The sequence below is a fragment of the Maylandia zebra genome, linkage group LG9 (assembly GCF_041146795.1).
Source record: "Maylandia zebra isolate NMK-2024a linkage group LG9, Mzebra_GT3a, whole genome shotgun sequence".
Lineage (NCBI taxonomy): Eukaryota > Metazoa > Chordata > Actinopteri > Cichliformes > Cichlidae > Maylandia > Maylandia zebra.
In genome coordinates this window covers 3,446,165-3,470,801 of record NC_135175.1, presented here as the reverse complement: position 1 = coordinate 3,470,801, position 24,637 = coordinate 3,446,165, and the positions used below count along the sequence as shown (strand labels likewise).

General features: G+C 44.0%; 1 protein-coding gene across 1 annotated transcript in view; it reads left to right on the top strand.

Moving 5' to 3' along the window:
- The window catches only part of sspo (SCO-spondin), a 100,611-nt gene extending 87,329 nt beyond the window's left edge, over nucleotides 1–13,282 (top strand). Inside the window, exons 115-118 of the mRNA XM_076887896.1 lie at nucleotides 1,300–1,360; nucleotides 1,937–2,067; nucleotides 7,579–7,729; nucleotides 12,725–13,282. Coding sequence (XP_076744011.1) covers nucleotides 1,300–1,360; nucleotides 1,937–2,067; nucleotides 7,579–7,729; nucleotides 12,725–12,747 — 366 coding nt within the window. The 3' untranslated portion in view covers nucleotides 12,748–13,282. The remainder of the gene's footprint in view (nucleotides 1–1,299; nucleotides 1,361–1,936; nucleotides 2,068–7,578; nucleotides 7,730–12,724) is intronic.
- The last annotated feature ends 11,355 nt before the right edge of the window (nucleotides 13,283–24,637 follow it).

Genomic DNA, 24,637 nt, shown 5'->3' with positions numbered 1-24,637 from the left:
ACTAGAGTGATGCTATAGATGGATCTGTGTGTGACTCTGCATGCTAACAGCAGCTATTCTCAGGCAGGGACATCACAGGACACCTTGCTTTTCTCTGTTCTGGGTTTCTCTTTACTCTGTGTCCTGTGTGTCCTTACGTCACAGTTTCTTTCATGTGCTATTTTTGGTCTTCATGTGTCATTTTCTTATTCCTGTCCCTTTTCCATTCTGCCTGCCTGGCTTTATGTCATTTTCTGCCTCCTCATCCGTCTCTCTGCATCACTCGTTTGGTAAAAAGACCCTCCCAGTGGGTTCATGTAATTACACCTTGAGTTTCATCTCTTCACAGTTTTTATGTAGGGCAGAACTATCTCTAGATAAACTGTAAAATGTTCCATGTGGTATATATGTTTATTTTTGTGACGTTAGACATTTAAACACGAGTCTACAAAGACAAACTCACTTTTGGAACCAGCCTCAAGTGGCCATGAAACTCTTGGTACTTGTTTGTCGTTTGAATTTCACTTTGTGCTGTGTGAGAACCACAGACTGCATACAAAGAACGGACACATTCAAACTCATGCCACTGGTTTCTGTGTTTTGAAGCCTGATGTTGGTTTGAGGGCCCAGTTATAGTAATGATGAGTTATTGGTGCTCGTGCTCAAAAACATTAATGAACGTTTTGAAAACACATCAGATCTCAATGGGGGGAAAAATCATGCTGGGTTTCTATACTGGTATGGAGTGGACAACTTATTAGGAACAACAGGGCATCACACTGGGTGATTGTTTGGCCCACACATATTTGCATGCATTCTCCGGGATGGTGTCCTGGGGGGTCTCCTCCCAGATCGGCACCAGACCATCACTGACGCACCACCAAACCGGTAGGTAGGTCGGGTGAAGGTCGAGAACCTTCACCAGACCCTTTCAGGACTGTTACATGTGCTCTGGGTGAAGCTACTCTCATGTTTGCAGGAGTTACATTATCTCAGACTCAGACTTTGAATTAGTTGTTTCTCACATAATTCAATTAAGCTGGGCCTGCCCTTAACCTTAAACGGTTATTAGACAGCTATTATGAAAGCATTATGAATGTGAAGATACCAGAAGATGTAAATTAAGAGTCACCCTTCACTTTCATATGGGGTTGATGCTCAGTTAGCTTGTGCTAATGTTTTTCTGGATATGCACATGCATATGTGTACTCGCACTTTTGATGAAATGCCTGCTCTAACTTGCCAATGAAACACTCTTAGACATGACAAATATAAGCCGTCCATAAATGTTGCATGATTCTGTTTGCATGATTCTCTCAGGGGGAGGTGAAGGTGGAAGAACCAGGCAGCTGCTGCCCCGTGTGTAGAAAGCAGTTTCCAGGTTGGTACTGCATACACATGGCACAAAAACGCGTCCCAAATACCATCAGTCAACATTCTTGGACCTTACTCCCAAACTTCTGACCATCAGATTCCATAATATTAGTCATTTAAAACTATCAGCGGATCCACAGAGTAAGGCTTTCCCACGTATGATAATGCGAAACAAAAGGAGCGATTAAAACGCTGCTTTTTGCAAAACAATCTATTCCTGAGCAAGTCATTCGTTCCAGTATCATGGCTTCCAGACCACTTAAATGGATTTGAATGTTCTTCAGTTCAGTTTAGAGGAGGCTACAAGGGAAGTGCCTCAGCCCCCAATTAGTGGGAGATTACATTACTTAACCTACACTGGGGCTTTAATCTCTGTCCCAGTGGAGGAAATTTCACGGCAATGTCACCCTGCCTTCTGCAATGAGCTTTCTGCTCTGTCTCCTCCTTTTTGTCATTTTTTGCCGTTATTTCATGCAAATGCAAAGACAATATCGTCTATAAAGTAGTGCTTCTGGTTTATTATATTCTCCCCTCCTTTGCTCTGTCCTAAGTGTATCTCTTTTCCTCTCTGCGTTTGCACAAGGTGAGCCTGTGCAAGAGTGTCATCGCTATGTGCAGGTCCGCAACATCACCAAGGGAGACTGTCGACTTGACAATGTGGAGGTCAGCTTCTGCAGGGGACGCTGCCTGTCCAGGACTGATGTCATCCTGGAGGTACAGCCACACACATGCACGCACACACGGGATGTTACTCTCTGAACACCTGCAGACAATTTTGAGAAGTAGTAACTGGTAGCATACTAAGACAAAAGGGACTAACACTCAAAAGGTCTTTTGTAAAAAGGCTTTTCGGTGATTTATTTTGCAAATTGTAAAACATGGCATGTGCACTCATTCGTGTTGAGTCATTATCATCAAGTCATCAAAGATGCCATTTTAAACCATTCTAAGTGAATGGAGTTTTCAGCCGGGCAGAGGTGACACCCAAACTTCACGGCGTCTTTAGTGTTTAGTCCTGGTGTCTCTCTCACTCTCCTGCAGACTTCCAAACTCTTTTTTTCCCTTCTTGGTACAATATCTTCGCCGTCTTGTGACTTCTTTATATCCTCACACACAAATCTCACTGTTTTTCTGACACTGCTAGACTCCAAAGCCTCAGACATGGAGTTTCTACCACATTCAGCCCAATTGCCACCCGATTTGATTTCAGCAGGTTTTGTTTCACTGACTCCTGAAACAGCTGAAACACCCGAAACAGCCGAAACAGCTGAAACAGCTGAAAAAGCTGAAACACCTGAAACAGCTGAAACAGCTGAAACACCTGAAAAAGCTGAAACACCTGAAACAGCTGAAACACCTGAAAAAGCTGAAACACCTGAAACACCTCAAACAACTGAAACAGCCGAAACAGCTGAAAAAGCTGAAACAGCTGAAACACCTGAAACAGCTGAAACAGGTGAAACACCTGAAACAGGTGAAACACCTGAAACAGCTGAAACAGCTGAAACAGGTGAAACACCTGAAACAGCTGAAACAGCTGAAACAGCTGAAACAGCTGAAACTCCTGAAACAGCTGAAACAGCCGAAAAACCTGAAACAGCTGAAACAGCTGAAACAGCTGAAACACATGAAACACCTGAAACACATGAAACAGCTGAAACAGCTGAAACAGCCGAAACAGCTGAAACACCTGAAAAAGCTGAAACACCTGAAAAAGCTGAAACACCTGAAAAAGCTGAAACACCTGAAAAAGCTGAAACAGCTGAAACAGCCGAAACAGCTGAAACACCTGAAACAGCTGAAACAGCTGAAACACCTGAAACACATGAAACAGCTGGAACACCTGAAACACATGAAACAGCTGAAACACCTGAAACACCTGAAACACATGAAACAGCTGAAACTCCTGAAACTCCTGAAACAGCTGAAACAGCTGAAACAGCCGAAACAGCTGAAACACCTGAAAAAGCTGAAACACCTGAAAAAGCTGAAACACCTGAAAAAGCTGAAACAGCTGAAACAGCCGAAACAGCTGAAACACCTGAAACAGCTGAAACAGCTGAAACACCTGAAACACATGAAACAGCTGGAACACCTGAAACACATGAAACAGCTGAAACACCTGAAACACCTGAAACACATGAAACAGCTGAAACTCCTGAAACAGCTGAAACAGCTGAAACAGCCGAAAAACCTGAAACACATGAAACAGCTGAAACACATGAAACAGCTGAAACACCTGAAACACATGAAACAGCTGAAACACCTGAAACTCCTGAAACAGCCGAAACACCTGAAACAGCTGAAACTCCTGAAACAGCTGAAACAGCTGAAACAGCTGAAACAGCCGAAAAACCTGAAACAGCTGAAACAGCTGAAACACATGAAACAGCTGAAACAGCTGAAACACATGAAACAGCTGAAACACCTGAAACACATGAAACAGCTGAAAGACCTGAAACAGCTGAAAGACCTGAAACACCTGAAACAGCTGAAACACATGAAACAGCTGAAACACCTGAAACACATGAAACAGCTGAAACACCTGAAACACATGAAACACCTGAAACACCTGAAAAAGCTGAAACAGCTGAAAAAGCTGAAACAGCTGAAACAGCTGAAACACATGAAACACCTGAAACAGCCGAAACACATGAAACAGGTGAAACACCTGAAACACCTGAAACAGCCTCTGAACTTTACTTTCCTGACTGACAATATTTGTAAAGAGTGTTCTTATTCACCCTTCCTGTGCAGGATAACTAGTTTGCATGGGGTCAGCTAGCATCCACAGATAGTAGAGACTCTGAAATGTAGAGACTCTGAAATGTACTCAAAGTAAGAAAGTAAGAGTAGCTCTTTGGAGGACATTTCTATTTTTGTGCAAAATAAAAAACATAAATCTGTTTTCTGTTGCTACATTGCAGAGGGCGACTTTTCCTCTAAACAGGAAAATGTGCACAGTCAGGGGTTAAAGTGGATTCAGAAGGTGGGGGAAGATTTTCTTAGTGTACAGGCTGTGATCAGCTGACCTGCTGCTCTTTGTGCATTGTGCAACCCAATTCATTTATAATTGTATTAATATGCAAATTGCATTGACTATTGATCAACAACTACTGATCGAAGACTGTTTATAAGGTTGGGGAAACCTGCAGTCAGCTGAGAGAATCAGCCTTTTGGGATACAGTAACAAAGTATTTGTACTTCATTACTTCCCATGTTTTCATCAACCAGGGGAATCACCCCCTGGAGGCCATTACAAAGCATGAGGGTTTAAGGTTAATGGCTTTACTTTTAAGAGCAACCAGTTATTGCCATCTTTTATGTACAGTTTATGCATCTGCCCTTTAAGTCCCTTTAAATCCCAAAAACTATTAATAAAATCATGATTCAGGGTATCATCTTTAGCAAATGAGATCTTCTCATTTTCTATTTTGTTTTTTCTACTGATGCGAGAGAATTGTCTTTAATTATGGCATCCTGAGCTGAGCATTTGACATCTGTGCTTAAAGATAAACATACAGTTGATGACTTGAAGGCAGGCAAACAGAAATACAAGATATAATATGTGAAGTATCAGGGTGTAAATACAGTAGATGGATGTGTTGAATCTCGTGCAGGGGTAGAGGGATTCTATCTTTTCTTCTTCTTTGATTTTCATTCTTGGTTTTCTGTCTTTTTCATCCTTGTAAGACAGCAGGCTTATCACCTCATCACCATGGTGACTTTGTTCTTCCTTGGCATCTATGCGTCTCCACTGTAAAAATAGAGTCAGTCATGCTGGGAGATCAGTAAAAATAAACATCAGCTCGGCCAAATGTGTCATTACCTCCCGTTACTGTGGCAACCGGGGATGGTAACCGATGACTAGGCAACCCTGTGAAGTCCCCGTGTCATTGATTAGCACGACTGGAAGAAGCAGGAATTCATTACAGTGATCAAGTTTCCCATCACCGGCTGACTTATCGGACACACACACACACACACACACACACACTGTAGACTTTTCAAAGTGTGTGAGAAGTACTAATAACTATTTTTCAGAGGAACTTTTCTTACCTCCTTCCCCTTTTATGTATCATGCGTTGCTACCGTCCTCTGTACTTTTCCACAGTCTCCTTCAGGCTTTGTCTGCATTAATTGGATGCATGAACACAGCTTCCAAAGGCGACCTTCTTTCTCTGAGTTACAAACGAGGCTCGATTATTCTCAAATTTCAGGATTTTTGCATGTATCTTTGTTGACGCTGTTATTTGTTATCAGTTGAGTTTGTCATGTAAGCCACCTTAAAAAGACGTAAAGAAGTAAAACATATCTTTCTTGCTCTTGTTATTATTATTATACATTTCACGTTGCTTACAGTATTAAGCCATGTTATAACTACACTGGCTTGTTATGCAGAGATCAACCACGAGATAACAGTTTCTGTGTATCTGTCACGGCTGGCGGAGTGAGCCGTGTGGTGTGGAGGAAAGGGGGGACCCAAAATGCAGCAGTGACTGATGATACGAGTGATGTTTATTTACAAAGTGACAATGGCAGAAACAGGCAGTGAGGCATGACAAAACAACTGAAGAAACCTAAACTGGGAGAACTAAATGACAAACCTGAGACCATACAAAAGGGGTGCGGGGCAGAGAGACGCAGAGACAGGAACACCATAGAACGCAGATGAATGCAGAGATACGCAGAAATACACGGATGAGTGCAGACGACCCGACGAGGAGCACAGGCAGACACCAACTATAAATACACACACCAGGTAATGAGGAAATGGCACACAGGAGGGGACACAGCTGGAACTTAATGGGCATAACGAGACAGACCTACAAAGTAAAACAGGAAATCTAGAACCCGAACCGGACACAAAGTGAGTGAGACACAAGAGGACACAGAATAACTAGAACAGAGGGAAATAGTCACAAAACACAAAACGCTGGGTCAACGACCCAGGACCATGACAGTATCACAGACATCTTAGCATCGCTCAGCTCTTTCTTCATTCTGATTAGGCGATAATGAACACAGTGTATTAAATGACAGGGAGAGTAAGCACGGATCCAACGAAGAAACATTGTGGCGCATGTAGCAGCTGAATGAGATCTTCCTTTGGAACTGTTGGAGAACTAAAAATCTGACTTGTAATCAGTATTAATGCTCTTTTTAAAGCCCTCAGTCAGGAGTCCATGGACACCCTGTTTTACGTAAAGATCAGGGATCTGTCAAAGTCTGTTCTTCACAGCATGTGAAGGACGATAGATGTAGATGCTGAGGAGACTGGGAGAGGGTACAAAACCATCTGTAAAGACTTTGAACTCAACCCGTTCACAGTCAGACAGACTGTCTGCAAAGCAAGGAAATTAAAGAATGCTGTTAGCCTCCTCAGCATGGTCGAGCACCACAGATCAGCCCAGCAGCAAACAGGGATGCAGGAGTTTACAAAATAAGAAGCTAAGCTTAGACCTGCCTCACAGTGTCAAATGTTCATGTTCGCGAATGCACGTGGCAGAGATACAAGCAGAAAAGCTGTGCTGCCCATCTGCTGTTTGCAGAGCACACAGATGAGGCAGAGGTCTCTGTGAATAATGCTCTGTGGAAATGTCTTAAAGAAAACCTTTGGTTTAGATGCTAAGAGTGATGTGTGGAGAAAAGAAACATGCATTACAGCACTGGAACCACATCCCATCAGTCACACACGGTCATGGTAGGGCCAAGATTTGGGCTTTTCATCGCCGTCACAACAGCTCACCTTTATTGATGGAGCGATGAGGACTGAATGACAGCAGCAAAGTCAAATGTTAGTGCGTCTGTCTGTGGGCTCACAGGAAGTGAAGCAGAAAGAAACTCACCTCAGCACACGGGTCATACGTTTAACTGGGTTTGCTTTTCTTTGCTACTCTTATTTATGCAGAAACATTTAAAGGCTTTAGTTCATTTTTTGTCCTTAATATGCTGTAGTTCTTACACTGTAATCTTCCATCACATAGAATAGAGGGAGGCATCTGCCCTTCCTTATCTGTCCTACTCTTTCCCCTCATTTAAACTTTCTTTTCTGATTGTTTCACTTTCTACTTCCTATTATTTCCCTGATCTCCTCATAAAACCGTCCCCTGCTCTGATTTCAGTTTGCCCTCATCGTATCCAAGTCACCCTCTTGGCTCTTATTTCTCTTTCTGCCCCCAACATTTAGTTACCCTCTCTCTTCTTTTTACTCTCTCCACGTAGGAGCCGTATCTCCAGTCGGTGTGTGAGTGCTGCAGCTACCGCCTGGACCCGAACACCCCGGTGCGCTTCCTCAGCCTGCAGTGTGAGAGTGGAGAGAGCGAGCCGGTTGTCCTGCCAGTCATACACAGCTGCGAGTGCACTAGCTGCCAAGGTGAGGCGTAATGGGGCTGATGGATTTGCATGTCCATTTCTCATATCAGTGTGAGATTTAAATATATGCAAAACTTTTCATACAGGCACGAGTGCACACCGGCCTCCTCAAGTCAGAGTTTCATCCAATCATCCAGGCTTATACACATCAGGACAGTCATGCAGTCATTTTCAGATGTCTCCTGTAAACACCACCAACCAGTGGAAGCAATCAAGATTTAATAAATGACAGACTTTCAGCTTTATTTCAAGAGATTTTTGAAAAATATTCCTTACATTTAAGATTTATTAAATTTCCCTTGTTGTTCATTCTTAAATGAAACTCTTTTACAGGCATGTAGTGCTTGAACCGTAAAGCCGATGGACTTTCTTCTTCACTGGATCCACTGTTAGTTGCTGTGTCTTTGTGGCTCTTTCTGCCCACTAAAGGCTGTTGTGGCCGTCCGAGAAAATGTCTTTACCTTCAGGAGCCGTTGCTTTGCTGTGTCTTTACTGCCAGGCTCTGTCCTACCAGTTTCACAGCCTTTGATTCGCTGTGAGCAGAAAGTAAAGCTGTCGATACTTCAGAATTCCTCCTGCTACTTCTACCAACACCTAGTCATGAATAAACACCCTTGACCCACTTCCACTGGCTGTGATAACACTCCACTGTGTTTGACAGACTCTTCTCTGCTACAAGTTCATATTCCTAAAAGAAACTTCCAGAACTTGGCAGGCTTTCTTCGATGTTTTCTAGGAAAGTCTTATCCGGTCTTTCTGTCCTCGGGCGTTATCAGCGTTTTGCGTCTGTACTTCATTCATGAAGTTGCGTCTTGACAGAACACTGTAGCAATGATGCATCTTCTTGGATAGATATTATGAAGGGAAGAATTTAGTTGTCTTTTGTGATCTTCCAGGAATTTGGGTGTTGCAGAGCTGACTGCTGCATTCCTGCTTTATAAAAATGTACCAAATGTTCCGATCTCTCTGATTAGACCTGGGTTGTTGCTTTCAGTGTAATGGTGAGCTCCCAAGCACAGCCACCAAATGCAAACTCAATCCTGGAAGCAGCTGCTGACCTTTCATCTACTTAATTTGCCATGATGTAATGAGGAAATAGGTTTAGGTTAGACCTATTGCTTATATACAGCCACGAGAGTCACTAACAGGTCTCTCTGCCTAATTTGTCACAGAGTGAGGAGAGATCAGGCCTCACTTGGAACTGCTTGGCAGTTAATTGTGCAATTACTTTTGAGCCTTTGAAAATATGGGAGCATGTATGAAGATGGCTGCAGCTCCTAAAAGGTTAAAGCAAGTTTTTCATATAAGTACATTTCTATTTATACAGTTCAAGATATCAACTTACAAAGAACAACTAATGAAGACACAGCTGGAGGGCCAGTAGCTCTGTCTCCTTTAGTTCTCAGCCTTGTGTGAAGCACACAACCTGATCGTTAGACCTCAGGAACCTGCAGGGGTGTTTGCATGGACACGTTTGCTGCTGCTCCAACAGTCACAACCAGAATCTTAAAGTGAGTGAGACACGAGTACTTTGCAGTTGCATTTTGAACACTTTGTTTGAAGGAGGTTATTTTGAGAAGAGATGAAATAAGCTTCTAATTCACAGCAGGACACAACAGAGCTCAGGTTGGCCTGGTGTCTTAAGTGAATAAAAGAGCAAGATCGAAACAGAGATTTAACCTGATCATCCAAAGTGAGTCAAAAGCTGCCCCAAGGTTCAGAAATATGGGGACCAGGAGTTCACAGAAATCTATCAGGGGTACAAAGGAGGACGTCTCTTTCCTCCTCATGAAGTTAAACAAGGTGGTCAGCCTTCCAGGTTTTAAAAGACCTGCAGCTTAAAACAACGCAGGGCTTAGAGGAGATCTATAACTGAATGTCATCTGCATAGCTGTGATGTCATATGTCCTTAAAAATGTGCCAAAAAGGAAAAGCTATTTTTAAAAAGATGCAGGTAATAAAATGTTGTTTCATCAGGTCGACTAATTTAACCAGGCCTGAGAAAGAAACAGGTAGAATATCAGGCTGAGCTGGGTCACTACGAGAAAACATCGTCCTCTCCGCTCTGACTTCATCCTGCAAAGAAACTTGAAATGAAAGCTATGAACTAGGATCTCATGACTGCCAGAGAATTGAGCATATAAATGACCAGCATGGTTGTCATGGCGATATGGCCTTTGCTATGGCATAAGGGTTGAGGAACGCCTTAAACGTATCACTCATCTTAGTGACACAATTCACGACAAATTTGTTGATCAGAGTCGAATAAGAACTAAATTTGAATGATTGAGTAGCGTGCTGGGCGGGGCGGGGGGGCGGGGTCTCCTCTGTGGCGGGAGAGTGGCTGCTGTGCCAATCAACTCCACCTGGCACTGCTATCTGAGCTCAGCTCCACCTCTCCCCCTACAGCTGAGCTAAAAGCACACCCGCTGCCACAGAGATGATTTCTGTCTGTAAATATTTATTGGACTCATTCGAACAGACTTGGATGAATCTAAACAGTCTGAAGTCTACAACCAAACTTACTGCATGTCAGAAACTAGCAGCAGTTACTGCTCCGTGCAAATAATTTACTTTGAATGCAACTAAGAGTTTCACGTTTGTCCTTGAGGAGTTCTTGTTCTGTAATCAAACTCAAGGCAGCTTTGAAAAGTAAAGACTGGGTGCCTGTGAAGATGTCACAGTTGAAGCAGCTCCCCTGCGTTTCTGGATCAGACTCGTCGTTAGGTGGAGCTTTAGGCTCATGGCGAGTTTGGGACACACCCTCTATCAGTGATGTCACTTTTGCTATCATCAGTGGTGTGGAAACCTGTTAACGTGGAGAGCAGGTGTTACCTCCATGAATGACATAACAGATTTTGTTACTTGGCACACCCACAGTGGAAACTTTAATAATCCTGTAGTTTGATCCTTGGTGTCTTAATGATCAGTGTCTTCAACAACAGTGACGTCCGTCTGTGGCTTCAGGTTATCAGCCGGGCTGCAGTTTCTCTGTGACGACCGTCTGTGTCCATTTGTCCTTTAGCCTCCTCTCAGCATCAGACTTGGTATCTAATATTAAAACAAGGCAGAAGGCTGCATCGGGACGATCGCTCTGAAAGCAGAACAGCTGTCAGTCGTCCATGTTTTCCTCTCCAGCTTACGGGGCAGGGGAGGTGATCTCGTGATTCAGTAGCTTGTAGAACACCTTCAGCAATAATACTTTGTTGTAATCATTTGCTGTTTGTTTATCAGCCTCTCACATCATTGGCCCACTGTTCCTTACATGCTTCAGCTCACTGAGCTTTGCAGGCATGCATTTATTTATAGAAACTTCTCCTGTGGTCCCGCTACAGCATTTCAATTAGGCTGAGGTCTGGACTGTGACTGGGCCGTTGCAGCGCCTCGATCCTGTTCTTTTTTAGCCGTTCTGTTGAACACTTGCAGCTGTGCTTGGGACCTTTGTCTTGTTGTAGGACCCAGTTTCAGTCACACTTCAGGTGTCAGGCTGATGGCTTCATGTTCTCTAGAATACTTTGGTATACAGAGGTGTTGCTGCTAGGCTGCTAGAAACCCAGGACCTATGGCTGTAACTCCAAATCATCGCTACACTTGGCAGCTGATTAGGGCTGTTTGTGCTGATATGCTGGTTTATGGTCAAACATCTCTGCTTTGGTGTTGTCTGTCCAAAGGACGTTGTTGTATTCCTTCATCTTATTTTTTCCTTCCAAAAAAAGTCGTACTTGTTCAGCCTTTTTTTATAATGTGGTGAATTTTAAAGCTGAGCATGCTAACTCTTGCCGGGATGAACTCTTGTGTTTGCTGCAGTTCCTCTGAGCATTGCACGCTGAGACCTTGGAGTGAATTTGCTGGGACGTCCACTTCTGGATAGTCTTTCACACTGTAGAATAAGACTTCAAACTGTTTGGAAATGGGCTTGAACCCTTCCCAGATTGATGGGCAGCAACAGTTGTTGATGTTTTCACCTGACTGTGCATTCGATCTCTTGGCTGCTTCTAACCCTCTTGAAGGCTTTAGAGAGGGTGGACTTTGTTTTTTGGCTCAGCTTTTGGTAAATAAATAATGAAACGGTGCAATGTGTTGTGTTTGGTAGTTCATCTGAGAGAGCATTTATACTTGTGTGTTAAATCTGTGGCGTAGAAAAATGTGTTTGTCTGTGGAAAAAACACAAAACAAACTATTATTTACATGAAAACACTTATTAGACGGGTCTGCTGTTATTTCTCTCTCACTGTGTGTGTGCACATTGTACATTTTAAGAAACCACCTCACTCTTGTTCAGTGAGGAGCATGCACTGCTGTGGAATGAAACAGAAACAGAGCCAAAGTGAAAGTGCTGCTCTAACCTTCTGTTTGCAGCAAGCAGCCAATCAGAAAGCAAAAGTCCAAGAATGAAAGTACAGGGCTGGAAATGGGAAGAACATATCCAATTCAAAGACTCAGCCTTCATGTCACAGTTGTTTTTATTACCACCAGGCTGAACCACAAGCGTGTGGTCACTGACACGAGCATTCCTGCAGATTTACACACACAAACATATGCTCACCTTTGCCCGTCATAAATGATTTAATGAAGGGTCCCACCTCTGAAGCAATTATGCTGTAATCCATTCATCAGCATGGCTGATCGCCTCAGTTAATTGGATGGAGCCACATACGACGTAGAACCCCACCCCCAGTGCTGCTCCTCCGTGGACATTACATCTGATGGCTTTGGCCGTTGGTGCGATCAATCTTTGATAACACACACGCACAGACGCGCGCCTATGAATCCATATAACATCATTTCTACACATCTGCATCTACATTGCACCTGTTTTAATAGAGTTCAGTTTCATCAGGCTCATTTCAGAATTGAGCCAGAAGTCTTTGCACACACTGGGTCTCAATCTGTCATCCTGTACAGGAAGCAGTTTTCTGTTTGCTGAACGTGTTCAGTTCTTTGACGGAGTAGCGGTGAAGATGCGACACCGGCTCACTGTTTCCTTTCTCCGCAGGAGGCGATCTGTCCCGACGCTGAGCGAGTCTGTTGGACGCGTCTGCGAACGCACCGCAGAGAGAACAGTGTGAAGTCCAAAGCACCAAGGAGCACCTCGCTAAAAGCCAGCTGGGTGATAGATGGAGGATTCTGGGTGGACGGATGGATGAGTGGAAAAAGTCCCTGCTGATAAACACAGTGCTCTGTAGTGCTCAGTCACCAAATGACTGGATCTTACTGCTGATCGTATATTTCTTACATATTCTGCAGCCTGTACATTCTACTGTGTATTTATAGATTAAAGATCCTATGATACAAGTTCTACTGCATTAAAACATGTTTCTTGTGTATGTTTGTGTATGTATACGTAGCAGCTACTGAACTGAACAGCTACTAGTCTGGGTTATATTCCCATGTTTACAGTGCAGTGCTGACGGGCTGGTCAATAAATGGACAGCAGGTCAGCTGTCTGTCTTTGAGGAATCCTTTTCTGTTTTAAGCAGTGTTGCAGCAGCACATGCTTCGTTGCTTTGTGGGACGTGGAAAGCACCACGTTAATAAAAGTGCCATTAAAAGTTTATAAGATAAAAGATTATAAGATTGATTTATGATCAATTTCAGGGCTGAGATCACCGACAGATTTCCTTCATACATTCAAATTATGCTGATGTGCTTTTTATTCATAATAATAATAATAGTAGTAGTAGTTTAATACACTGAGAGTAATCACAATGTTCTAATCCAGAGAATTAAGCAGCTTTACTTGCACACTTCAGTAAACTTAACATCTAAAGCAGGGGTCACCAACCTTTTTGAAAATGAGAGCTACTTCTTGGGTACCGATTAATGTGAAGGGCTACCAGTTTGACACACACTTCTCAAATAACAAATTTCCTCAGTTTAACTTAATTATGTGTTATCATTAATAATTAATGATATTCATCTATGTACGGACACTAATTATGTTAATTATTTTTCACCATAATTATAAAGAATGCAATTAGGAAACAAGGTAGGAAACATAAATATCAATATGCAACGCTTTATTTCTATATATCTCTGCAAGTATTTACATTTTGAAGTGATCACTTCTACAACATTTTCACTTACCACTAACAAATTTTAACAAATCATGCACTGTTACATACATTATTTTTGTATGTATGTAACATACAAAAAATCAACTTTCAAATTTTACAGAACTTTTCACCAAATTGGCAGCATTTTAAAGCAAATTGTCACATGTTACACTTAACAAACACATTTGTTTTTCAATAATTAAATTCAACTTTGACATGACACTGTAATGTTGCCACTGAGAACATCTAATATGGCTTTCTTTGTCTGTTAGTGGGAAACCTGGCATTGCATGCTGTTCACCAGTGTGTTGTAATCTGGGGTATAACTTGACACTGCAACTCTGAGTCTTGCAGATGTGCATCGGAGAGGCGTGTTCTGTGTTTGTTCTTGATGAAGTTCATGTCAGAAAAGGCTGATTCAGAAAGATAGGTTGAACCAAACAGGCTGGCAACCTTCATAGCTGCTGTGCAAACACCACTGTACTTTTCTGTGTCAACAAGGCACCAAAAGTTTGGTGCACCCAGATAGGCTTTGAGGTGGACGTCATTTTGCAATGTTACAATTTCGATTTCCACCTGTCCAGCATCCAAGCTGAACATTGAACTTAGTTGCTCAGCAATGCATGTTGTGTCCACATTCATGAAAGGATTGGAAACAAATGAGACACATGGCTCAAGCTGATCAAGGTCACAAAACCTGTTCTCAAACTCTTGACCAAGTCGGTTTATGACTTGAGTGTACTTTTCTGCAACTTTGTCAAAAGTCTCAGATGCAGAAGCATTGTCTTTCAGCACCATCTGCACAGAGGGAAAGTGCAGCACCTTTTTTCTCTGTAAATGCACAGAGAAAATGTTCATCTGGGCTTTAAATCCATTTAAAGCACTTATCATGTCAGCAACAGTCTTACCTTTGCCTTGCAGCTCACAGTTCAAATGGTTCAGTTTCCCAGTAATGTCTGTTAAAAACGCAAGGTCAAGTGTCCTCCAGCAGAGATGTGTCTTCCCCTTTGGATTGCATGAACTCCTTGATTTCACCCAAATATATATACTGCCAGTGGCGGATTTCACCCAAAAGTGACAAAAAACGAAGCAAAATCCGTCCCCTGCTGAGCCATCGGATTTCCGTATGTAGTAGCAGGTCACCATATTCAGCTGACAGCTCCTCCAATAGCACCTTGAATGTTCTGTGCTGTTTAGCTCTGGAGCGGATGCTGTTTATGATCTTCACGACGGGAGTCATGACGTGCTCGAAGCCGATCACCTTTGCGCATAACGCCTGCTGGTGAATGATGCAGTGGTAATGCATGAAGTTTGGGAACTCTGTGTCACCTTTACAGTGAGCGATGAATCCCGTATGTCGGCCGATCATAGCAGGAGCCCCGTCGGTAGTCACTGATACCAGCTTTTCCAACGGTACCTTTTTCTTCGCGAAAAACTCCTTCACCGCGTTATAGATGTCAACTCCCTTCGTTGTTGTCTTTAGCGGCAGTAGTGTCAGAAGTTCTTCTTTTGTGGAGAAACCATCAAATACCATCCGGATAAAGACCATCAGCGGTGCTGTACTGCTGCTGTCGACGCACTCGTCACACTGGATGCTAAACCAACTGCACTTTGCCAGATCCTGATCCAACTGATCGGCCAAGTTCCCAGACATAGCCGACACTCTTCTAACAATTGTAGTTGCCCCCAGCTGGACATCAGAGAGAGTGGAGATTACATCGTTTCCATATTTCTCGTCTTTAAGCACAGTTTTTGCAATTATCATCATTGCTTCTTTGAAATACTCCCCGTCTAAAAATGCCTTCTTTTTCTTAATCATGAAATGTGTAGCTCTAAATGAGGCTTCGGTTGCTTTTTGAGAGTTTTTCACCGGTCTCGTGAAAAAAGACTGCTGTTTGCTCAAACCTGCCTTTAATTCGCGGGCCTTTTCCGCTCGCAGTGTGCTGCCCTTTGGGTAGTTAGCATGGTAGCTTGTGTGACACGTTCGGAAATGTCTCTCCATGTTGTGCCGCTTTGCCGTTTCCACAGTTGCCCCGCAAATGAGACACACGCATGAATCTTTCACAGTAGTAAAAAAGAACTCTTCCTCCCATTCACTGTGAAAATTATATGTTTTCTTCCTTTTTTCTGCCATGTTTTCCTAATCTCCTCACCTTTGCCTTTGCTGGTCTTCACGGCAACTGTTTCCGTGGAGACCAGCTAGCACTAAATATTAGATCATGATCTAATATTTAATAATAAACATTTTTTTTAATATATTATCTCTAACAAATTAACACCAATGCAATTGTGATAAAAAAAAATAGCAAGAAAAAATAAAAATAGATGCAGCTTACTGGTAAGTTGTTATGGTGAGCTATTTTTAGAACAGGCCCGCGGGCGACTCATGTGGTCCTTGCGGGCGACCTGGTGCCCGCGGGCACCGTGTTGGTGACCCCTGATCTAAAGGATGTAAGTACAATCGCAGAAGCTTCCAGATAAATATCTGCAGCAAACGAGCTGTGCTCCTCGGTCCCCTCCTTTCTTCCTCTCCTCGTCCTCTCTTTTCTTGACTAAATAAGGGAGTTTTGAGGGGAAGGCTGACCAGCACGCCTCCTCTGGCTTTCAGCTGCTTCAGTAAATACTGCTGGAAGTAATAAGAGCAGTAACCGCTGCATTTTTAATTCATGCCAAAGACTCACGTTTTGATCGATAGTCTTCGTCCAGCTGCAGGGCTGCAATTTATCACGTGTGACTAATCATTAAAAATATGATGCTGAGGAAAAAGGGGGAGGACGCCTTTATGGAGTTGTGCATGACATTTTTGATAAATGCTTCCACGGAGCAGCAGAGGGCTTCAGGCCTTTGCTTGGCGCTGCTGAAAACAAGGACGTTTTCCTCAGTCGGAGCCATCACAGGTGAACCGGCTGCAGTCCGGTTTCAATGGACTTCAAGGGATTCAGGAAAACGCTTTGTCTGCTGATGCCTTCAATGCCGGTCGGAAAATTAATACCTCACAGCTAAATTGAAGCGATGCTTCAAACAAGGTCATCGTAATTTCACCTCGTTAGTGTCCCCAGCAGCTCACAAACTACTCTTGCTCCCAGTGGCTTTGACAGCAGCGCACACGCGGCTGCATTTTAATACAAAAAGACGAGAATTTCATCCGATCTCGTCTTTGGGACATAATCAGCATTTCTGTTTCATTTCCCCCACAATGACAATATATATACTACCAACCGTTTATCACAAGAAAACGAGCTTTATGAGAGCATGAGGGTGGGGATGGATGTTTGTGTCTGTGTGTGCCTGTATGTCTGTGTCTATATGTCAGGTTGGGTATCAGACGCCACCTCTCTGGGGACATCTCAGGCCCTCCAAGGTTTGGAGGCCTATCTCCACCCACCACCACTTCCCCTGCCAGTGGCGGACTCCCTCAGGTGTCGGTGCGTTGGTGGTTCTTTGTGTCTGGGGGTGGGCGTCCAGGTACACACCGGCTCACTCCTTGGCGGCCGCTTATCGGGGCCTGGAGCCTGGGGCTCGCTCGGGCCACTTCGGAGGTGGGGTGCCCCCGGCCTCTCGGCCTGGGGCTCGGTCACTCAGGCACAGCTGGCTGCCGGCGGAGCTCACGGGCGCGTCACTGCAACTCCCCCTGGCTTCTGCTCCGCGGCTGCTGAGTGAGCCCTCATCTGGGACTCTCCTCAGCTCTTTCTGGGACAGTGGCGCGGCTGCCCCTCTGTTGGTTTTCCTTGGTCTCTTGTGTTCTGGGGACCTCTGGATGTCTGGAGTTTCGATCTCCTCCATACCTGCTTCATGCCCTGGAGGACGGGGCTGTGGCCCCCCCCCCACACACACACACTCCCTAGCAGATCGTTACATGGAGAAACCTTTGGAATGCAAGCATGCTGATCCACACAGGTGTGCACACGGGTATTCATAGACGCGGACTACAGCTTTCTTGGCTGCTGCCTCAAAGCACATTGTGCGCTGTCTATCTTGCGTGCTGCACAATATCGTTTATTATTTAGTATCTACTGATATCTACTGCTAGCTAGTTTATTGTGATGGTGCCGTTTTTTTTTATTATGTTGCTCTTTGTTGTTTGCTTTCTCTTCTGTTTTTTTTTCTCCATACAGGTGACCCAGGTGTTTTTTTTTGTTTGTTTGTTTGTTTGTTTTCTTTCTTCCCCCCCTTCTCACCGTCTCTTCTCCCCTTTGGTTTTCTTTCTCTCCCTCTCTTTCTTTCATTCTTTCTCCCTGTCCTATCCCCCAGTCATGTCTGTCCCGTTTGTAGCAACTGAAAATAAAATAAATTCATAATTATAATAAAGGTCAATCAAATGGACCAATATGGCAAGGCCATGATGATCCACTTGGTAAAATAAATCCGCTTGGCATCTTTCTTGGCCTTAAGACAACAATTCGGATGGCTAAAGATCCAAACGGGACCAAAAAAAAAAAAGTAATGATTTAAAATGTTAACGCATTTGCGCAGATCTAATATTAAGAGGAAGACTCTTCCAGAGTCTGGGACCTGCCACAGAGAAGGCTCTGTCACCACAGGATTTAAGTTTAGACCGTGGCATAGTTAAAGTTAGTTCTGACCTGGACCTCATGGTTCTTTATGAAGCATAGATGAATAGAAGCTCAGACAGGTGAGAAAGAGCTCGCCAATTAAGTGATTTAAAAACAAAAAGTAAAATTTTAAATTGGGTCCTGTGAGGAACAGGAAGCCAGTGTAGGCCGAAACTGGAGTAATATGCTCCTTCCATTTTGTGCCAGTTAGCAGATGAGCAGCTGCATTTTGGACCAACTGGATATGATAAAGAGAGGCCTGGTCCAAACCAAAGTACAGAGAATTGCAGTACTCCAGTCTGTAAGTAATGAATAGATAAATAACACTTTCAAAGACATTAGCAGGAGGTATGGCTTTACCTTGGCTAGTCTCTCACCTGCCCACACAGTTTAGAGGAACCACAAAGGTACACACCAAGAATTTTAACATTTGACTTACAGTAGGAAGATAATGGCCCCAGAGGAGTGTCAATATGTTCATTAACAAAGTTACCAAAAATGACAACTTTGGTTTTGTTTTCATTTCATTTAAATTTTTGTTAAAGACATCCACTGTTTAACGTCATCAGGGCAGCGTAATAATAACTAAAGAGAGCCTATCCCTGCTTTTAAAGGCAGATAGATCTACAAGTCATCTGCAAAACAGTGAAATGAAAGGTTGTAGCATGAGAAAATAGACCCAGTGGCAACATATACAGTGCAAACAAGGCAGGACCCAAAATAGAGCCTTGAGGGACACCATAATTAAGAGGGGCTATTTTACAGCTGTGGGGGCCTGTGTTGAAGTCCTTCCAGATAAGTAGGACCAAAACCACTGGAGAGCAGACTCTTTCAGGCCAGCATATGATTCCAGCCATGATAGCAGGATATCATGGTTGACCGTGTCAAAGGCTGCTGTCAGCGGGGCTGCCCTCTTGTTGTTCAAAGAATATCATTAATAACCCATCTCAGTGCTGTGTAGTGATTTTAAACCAGGCTGAAACTTTTCAGAGATCTCATTAAGATCAAGGTGGGCTTGAACTGAAAATAGACCACTTTGTCCATAACTTTAATAGGAAAGCTCTAAATTAGCCAGAACAGTTGGGTGCTTTTTAGGGAGAAGTTGAACATGCTTGTTTCAAACATGATGGGACACAGCTTGTAGCAAAGCAAGAGTAATTATACCTCTTTTATTAATCTCTAGTTAATAAAAGACCCAACAGTATTCAAAACATTTTTAAGCGGATCTGGGGAAAGACAATCTGATGGACAATGAGATGATCTTAGGGGATGAACTACCACAGACAATTCACTCAAGGAAACAAACGCAAACTGCTCTAAAACAGCTGAGCACATAGGAGGAACACTGGGGTCTGAGGCAGTGGGCAAGGAGACATAAGACCTTATAGCTGAAACTTTGTTGGTAAAAAATGTCAAAAAGTCATCACATATGTAGCGAGCGAAAGCCACCGAGTAACCGCTAAGGGCCTCTATACTACTTGTGAAAACTTTCAGGCCCAAAGCTCTCACAGGAACGAGCCCAGAATAAACACGACAAGAAGGTCAATATCAGTCAGATATGTTAAAATTTATTATTTTAAAAGAACACAAAGGGTTTGCAAAAGGCCTAAAACATCAAAATGGTAAAGGTCACTAACGACCACAAGATAGTGTTATTGGTGCAACCTGCCAGCAATGCAACTATCACCTGAGGGCTTGCTCTCCCTTGGCGGTCCCAGATGCTCGTTGCTTTAAAAGAAACAAATCCACCCCAAATAAATACGAGCCCAACAGAACACTTATCGCATGCACTAAGTGCTAGTTCAGGCAATAATCGGTGGCACTAAAAATCACTCTTAATAAAAACTTATTCACTGCAAATCCACACAGAGCACCTCTAAAGATCCTAATTCCCCTAAGGTAAGAGCCCCACTCAGAGATTGCACATTGCCCGACTAATATTGCACCAGCCCAGTAGAAATAAAAACAAACCCGGTATAAAAAAACAGTTTTAAAAGGTGACCCTACCAAAACCAAAAACACAACAACAAGGAGAAGGAGGAAAAAACAGTGACAAATTCACATGTGCAGCCTGCCCTGCAGGAGGCAATACAATATAAGTTAGATTATAGTGCATCAATATCCTTTTTTTAATGTCAAATATATTAAGTTAACATACCTCCAGCAGACAACTGTGTTTGCTGCACACCTGGCTTATCTTGGCTTCTCTTGTAAAAATCACTACTAAAACATAAAATACAATAAACATCAAATACATTTCAACAAATTAAAAAAAAAAAAAAACACTAAAAGAAAAACAGCCTGTACCTCGAACCTCTGCTGTAGAGGTTTAAAACAACTGTTTGTGTAGCAGACAATTAAAACTTCTCAGGCTCTTCACCTACTCACACAACCATTGTTCACAGCCGCTCGTCAGTGGAAATGAAGAGCACCTGCTGCTACTTCCTCTTTTATACCCTCCATTGGGTCCCCTGGGTCCTAAAGACTTCCCCATTACAATTGCCCCCGTTTTAAAAGGTCACCGTCCCGGTGACCACTTACTGCCAGGGCCTAAATAAATTTTGGGGCAAATCATTATGGACAAGAGAGCTCTGTGAATCGCTAGTGAGAACAGCAGTAGTCTGATTTACTGACCGTGGGAGATTAAAGGGGTTAGAATGCTTTCCTGCTGTACTTCTTTTAGGCCGCCCCTGAACTCTTCCCGAGTCCTGCTCTAAAACATTCTCCCTATTATCAATCCCACTTTCCTCTGGCTGTTCTGGAACTATGGATACAGGGTTCAAGTTGCTCGAGCCTATGCTACTAGTTTCACTAACCAGCTCGGGAACACATACCGAGGGTGGCTGATCTTTGGGTGGGTTTGGAACAAGGGCGAGTACAACTCCACCAGCCTCACTGTCATCATCTGGTGTATCTGATGTTGACTGCCGGGGTGACTCAACTACCAGCTATGGGTCAGAGAGAGGATATTTGTCTGGAGCAGGTGCTACAATACCTGAGGGTATTACTCTCAACTCGGCCCGATTTAAGTTCTTGTCTGGACCTGAACGATCTCTAGGGCGTATTTTGTAAACCCTGCCTTCTTTGTCCATACTCTGCACAACAACATACACCATAGGATCCCAGGCATCGTGGATCTTATGGCGGCCTAAAGGATGACTTTTCCGATAAACCAGAGTACCTGGGGAGAGAAGGGAAGTAACTGTGGGCTGAAAATGTTTATTTCTCCTCTCTGCAGCTTGTTGGAGTTGTTCTTTCGCATGCACATAAACTGAACTTAGACGTTGTTTATGCTCCTCTACCCACTCCTGCGCAGATCTAGACATTGGTTCCGACTGGGAAGCCCCCAGTAAGAAGTCAACGGGCAACTGGGGCTTCTGACCAAACATAAGCTCATAAGGTGAAAAACCGGTGGACTGATGTTCTGTGGTATTGTAAGCATACAATACCTGTGGCAAGTATTGCGGCCACTTTCTTTTCTTATCAGGAGGGAGCGTGCGCAACAGATCATGGAGTGTTCTGTTAAATCTCTCGCATTGTCCATTGCCCTCAGGATGATATGGTGTGGTCCTGCTTTTGTCTATGCCGTACAGGTGACACAGACGTTTCAGCAAGTCTCCCTCAAAGCTCTTTCCCTGATCACTATGGATACGCTTAGGGACCCCATAGATATAAAACCATTTTTCAGTTAATACCCGTGCCACTGTACTTGCCCGTTGATCTACTGTAGGGTATGCTTGAGAGAACTTTGAAAATACGTCAGTGACCACAAGTACATTCTCACGCCCATCACTAGACTTGTCCAAAACACTGAAATCAATGACTTCCAGGGGTTTAGAAGCCACCAAACCCCCCCTGAATGTGCGAACTTTTGGTTTTACAGCCTTTGCCAAGACACAACGATCGCACTCCTGACAATATTTCTCAATGTCACGTGCCATAAAGGGCCAAAAACACCTTTCTCTCACCAGGCTGGTAGTGCGTCCAATGCCTTGATGCCCATGATCATCATGTAAACTTCTCAGGACCTCTGTTTGCAAGCACTGGGGTAGCAACAGTTGAAACAAAACTTGGCCATTACCATGCACCAACTTTTTCACTCCCTTACTTACATTACCCATTTCCTGCTTGGTAGGCAGCCTCCCTCTTTCCCAATACTGTGAAAAAGGGCCAATTACCGGGTCAGCAGCTTGAAGGGATATTAGATCAGCTTTAGGTCGGGATGGAAATGCACCTATGGCTCTACACGTAGCGGCAACAGCATTTCCCAGTTGACCTACATCTGTCTGATCTTGCACTTCCTGTGGAACCTTCAACCCTGGAAGCAGGCCAGATGGACTCTGTGGATGCAGTTGCCGTGACAATGCATCAGCGTTGCGATTGCTGGGACCTGGCCTATATTTAATCTCAAAGTTGAACACAGCTAGTTCTGAGGCCCATCGCTGCTCTACGGCTCCCAATTTAGCAGTTTGCAAATAGCTAAGGGGATTGTTATCTGTGAACACGACAAACTTATTTCCCAACAAATATTCACGGAATTTTTGAGTGACAGCCCATTTTAGTGCCAAGAATTCCAACTTTCTAGAGCTATAATTGGACATATTCCTTTCACTAGGTCGCAGGCCCCGGCTAGCAAAAGCAACTGGCCGCCTCTTTCCTTCTTGCTCCTGAGATAAAACTGCCCCTAACCCTGCCTGACTAGCATCTATCTCAAGGACAAAAGGTTTAGCAAAATCTGCATATGCCAATACTGGGGCACTAACCAGCAGCCTTTTTAGTGTTTGGAATGCATTCTCACATTCCTCACTCCAAAGAATCAGAATGGGGTTTATTGCCAAATGTTGAGCAGGTTTACAACATTAGGAAATTGCTGCGGTGCTTCAGTGCAAACATGCTGTCATAAATAGCACTTAAATAGACATGGAAAAAAAATAAAAGTAGGGATAAGAATTAAAAGTGCTACGTGGAAAGATATGTGCATGAGATATACATGAGATATATACATGAGAATAAGAATTAAGAGTGCTACGTTGAAAGATATATACATGAGTGCAGGTGGTGATCAGTGCCAAACATAGAATGATGCAGTGACACAGCGTAGGGTCATGTGTTAGTGGCGGGTACAGTCATATGGTTATTGTTCATGTGTCCAACAGCAGAGGGGAAGAAACTGTTCTTATGGCGAGAGGTTCTGGTGCGAATGGACCGGAGCCTCCTGCCTGAGGGGAGCAGGTCAAACAGACTGTGTTCAGGGTGAGAAGGGTCAGCTGAGATCCGAGCTGCACGCCGCAATGTCCTGGAGGTGTACAGGTCCTGCAAAGATGGGAGTCTGCAGCCAATCACCTTCTCAGCAGAGCGCACAACACGCTGCAGTCTCTGTTTGTCCCTGATAGTGGCTCCAGCGTACCACACGGTGATGGAGGAGGTGAGGATGGACTCGATGATTGCAGTGTAGAACTGCATCATCGTCCGTGTTGGCAGGTTGAATTTCTTCAGCTGCCTCAGGAAGTACATCCTCTGCTGGGCTTTCTTGATGACGGAGGTGATGGTGGGCTCCCACTTCAGGTCCTGGGTGATGGTGGTACCCAGGAAGCGGAATGAGTCCACAGAGGTGATGGGGGTGTCAGTCAGGATGATGGGGGGGAGTGGGGCTGTGTGCTTCCTGAAGTCCACAATAATCTCCACTGTCTTCTGGGCATTCAGCACCAGGTTGTTGTGGCTGCACCAGGAAACCAGACGTTCAACCTCCCTCCTGTAGGCAGACTCGTCCCCGTCCGAGATGAGTCCAATAACGGTGGTGTCATCTGCAAACTTGATTAGCTTGACAGACTGGTGGGTGGAGGTGCAGCAGTTGGTGTACAGGGAGAAGAGCAGAGGAGAAAGAACACAGCCCTGAGGGGAGCCGGTGCTGATGGTCCGGGAGTCCGAGACATTCTTTCCCAGCCTCACATGCTGCTTCCTGTCCGTCAGGAAGTCAGTGATCCACCGGCAGATGGGATCAGGCACATTCATCTGGGAAAGCTTGTCTCGGAGATGGTCTGGAAGGATGGTGTTGAAGGCAGAGCTGAAGTCCACAAACAGGATCCTGGCGTAGGTTCCTGGGGAGTCCAGATGCTGCAGGATGAAGTGTAGGGCCATGTTGATGGCGTCGTCTACAGACCTGTTGGCTCTATATGCAAACTGCAGGGGGTCCAGGAGGGGGGCCGTGAGGGTCCTGAGATGGGAGAGAACTAGGCGCTCAAAAGACTTCATGACCACAGATGTCAGAGTCACGGGTCTGTAGTCATTTAGTCCAGTGAT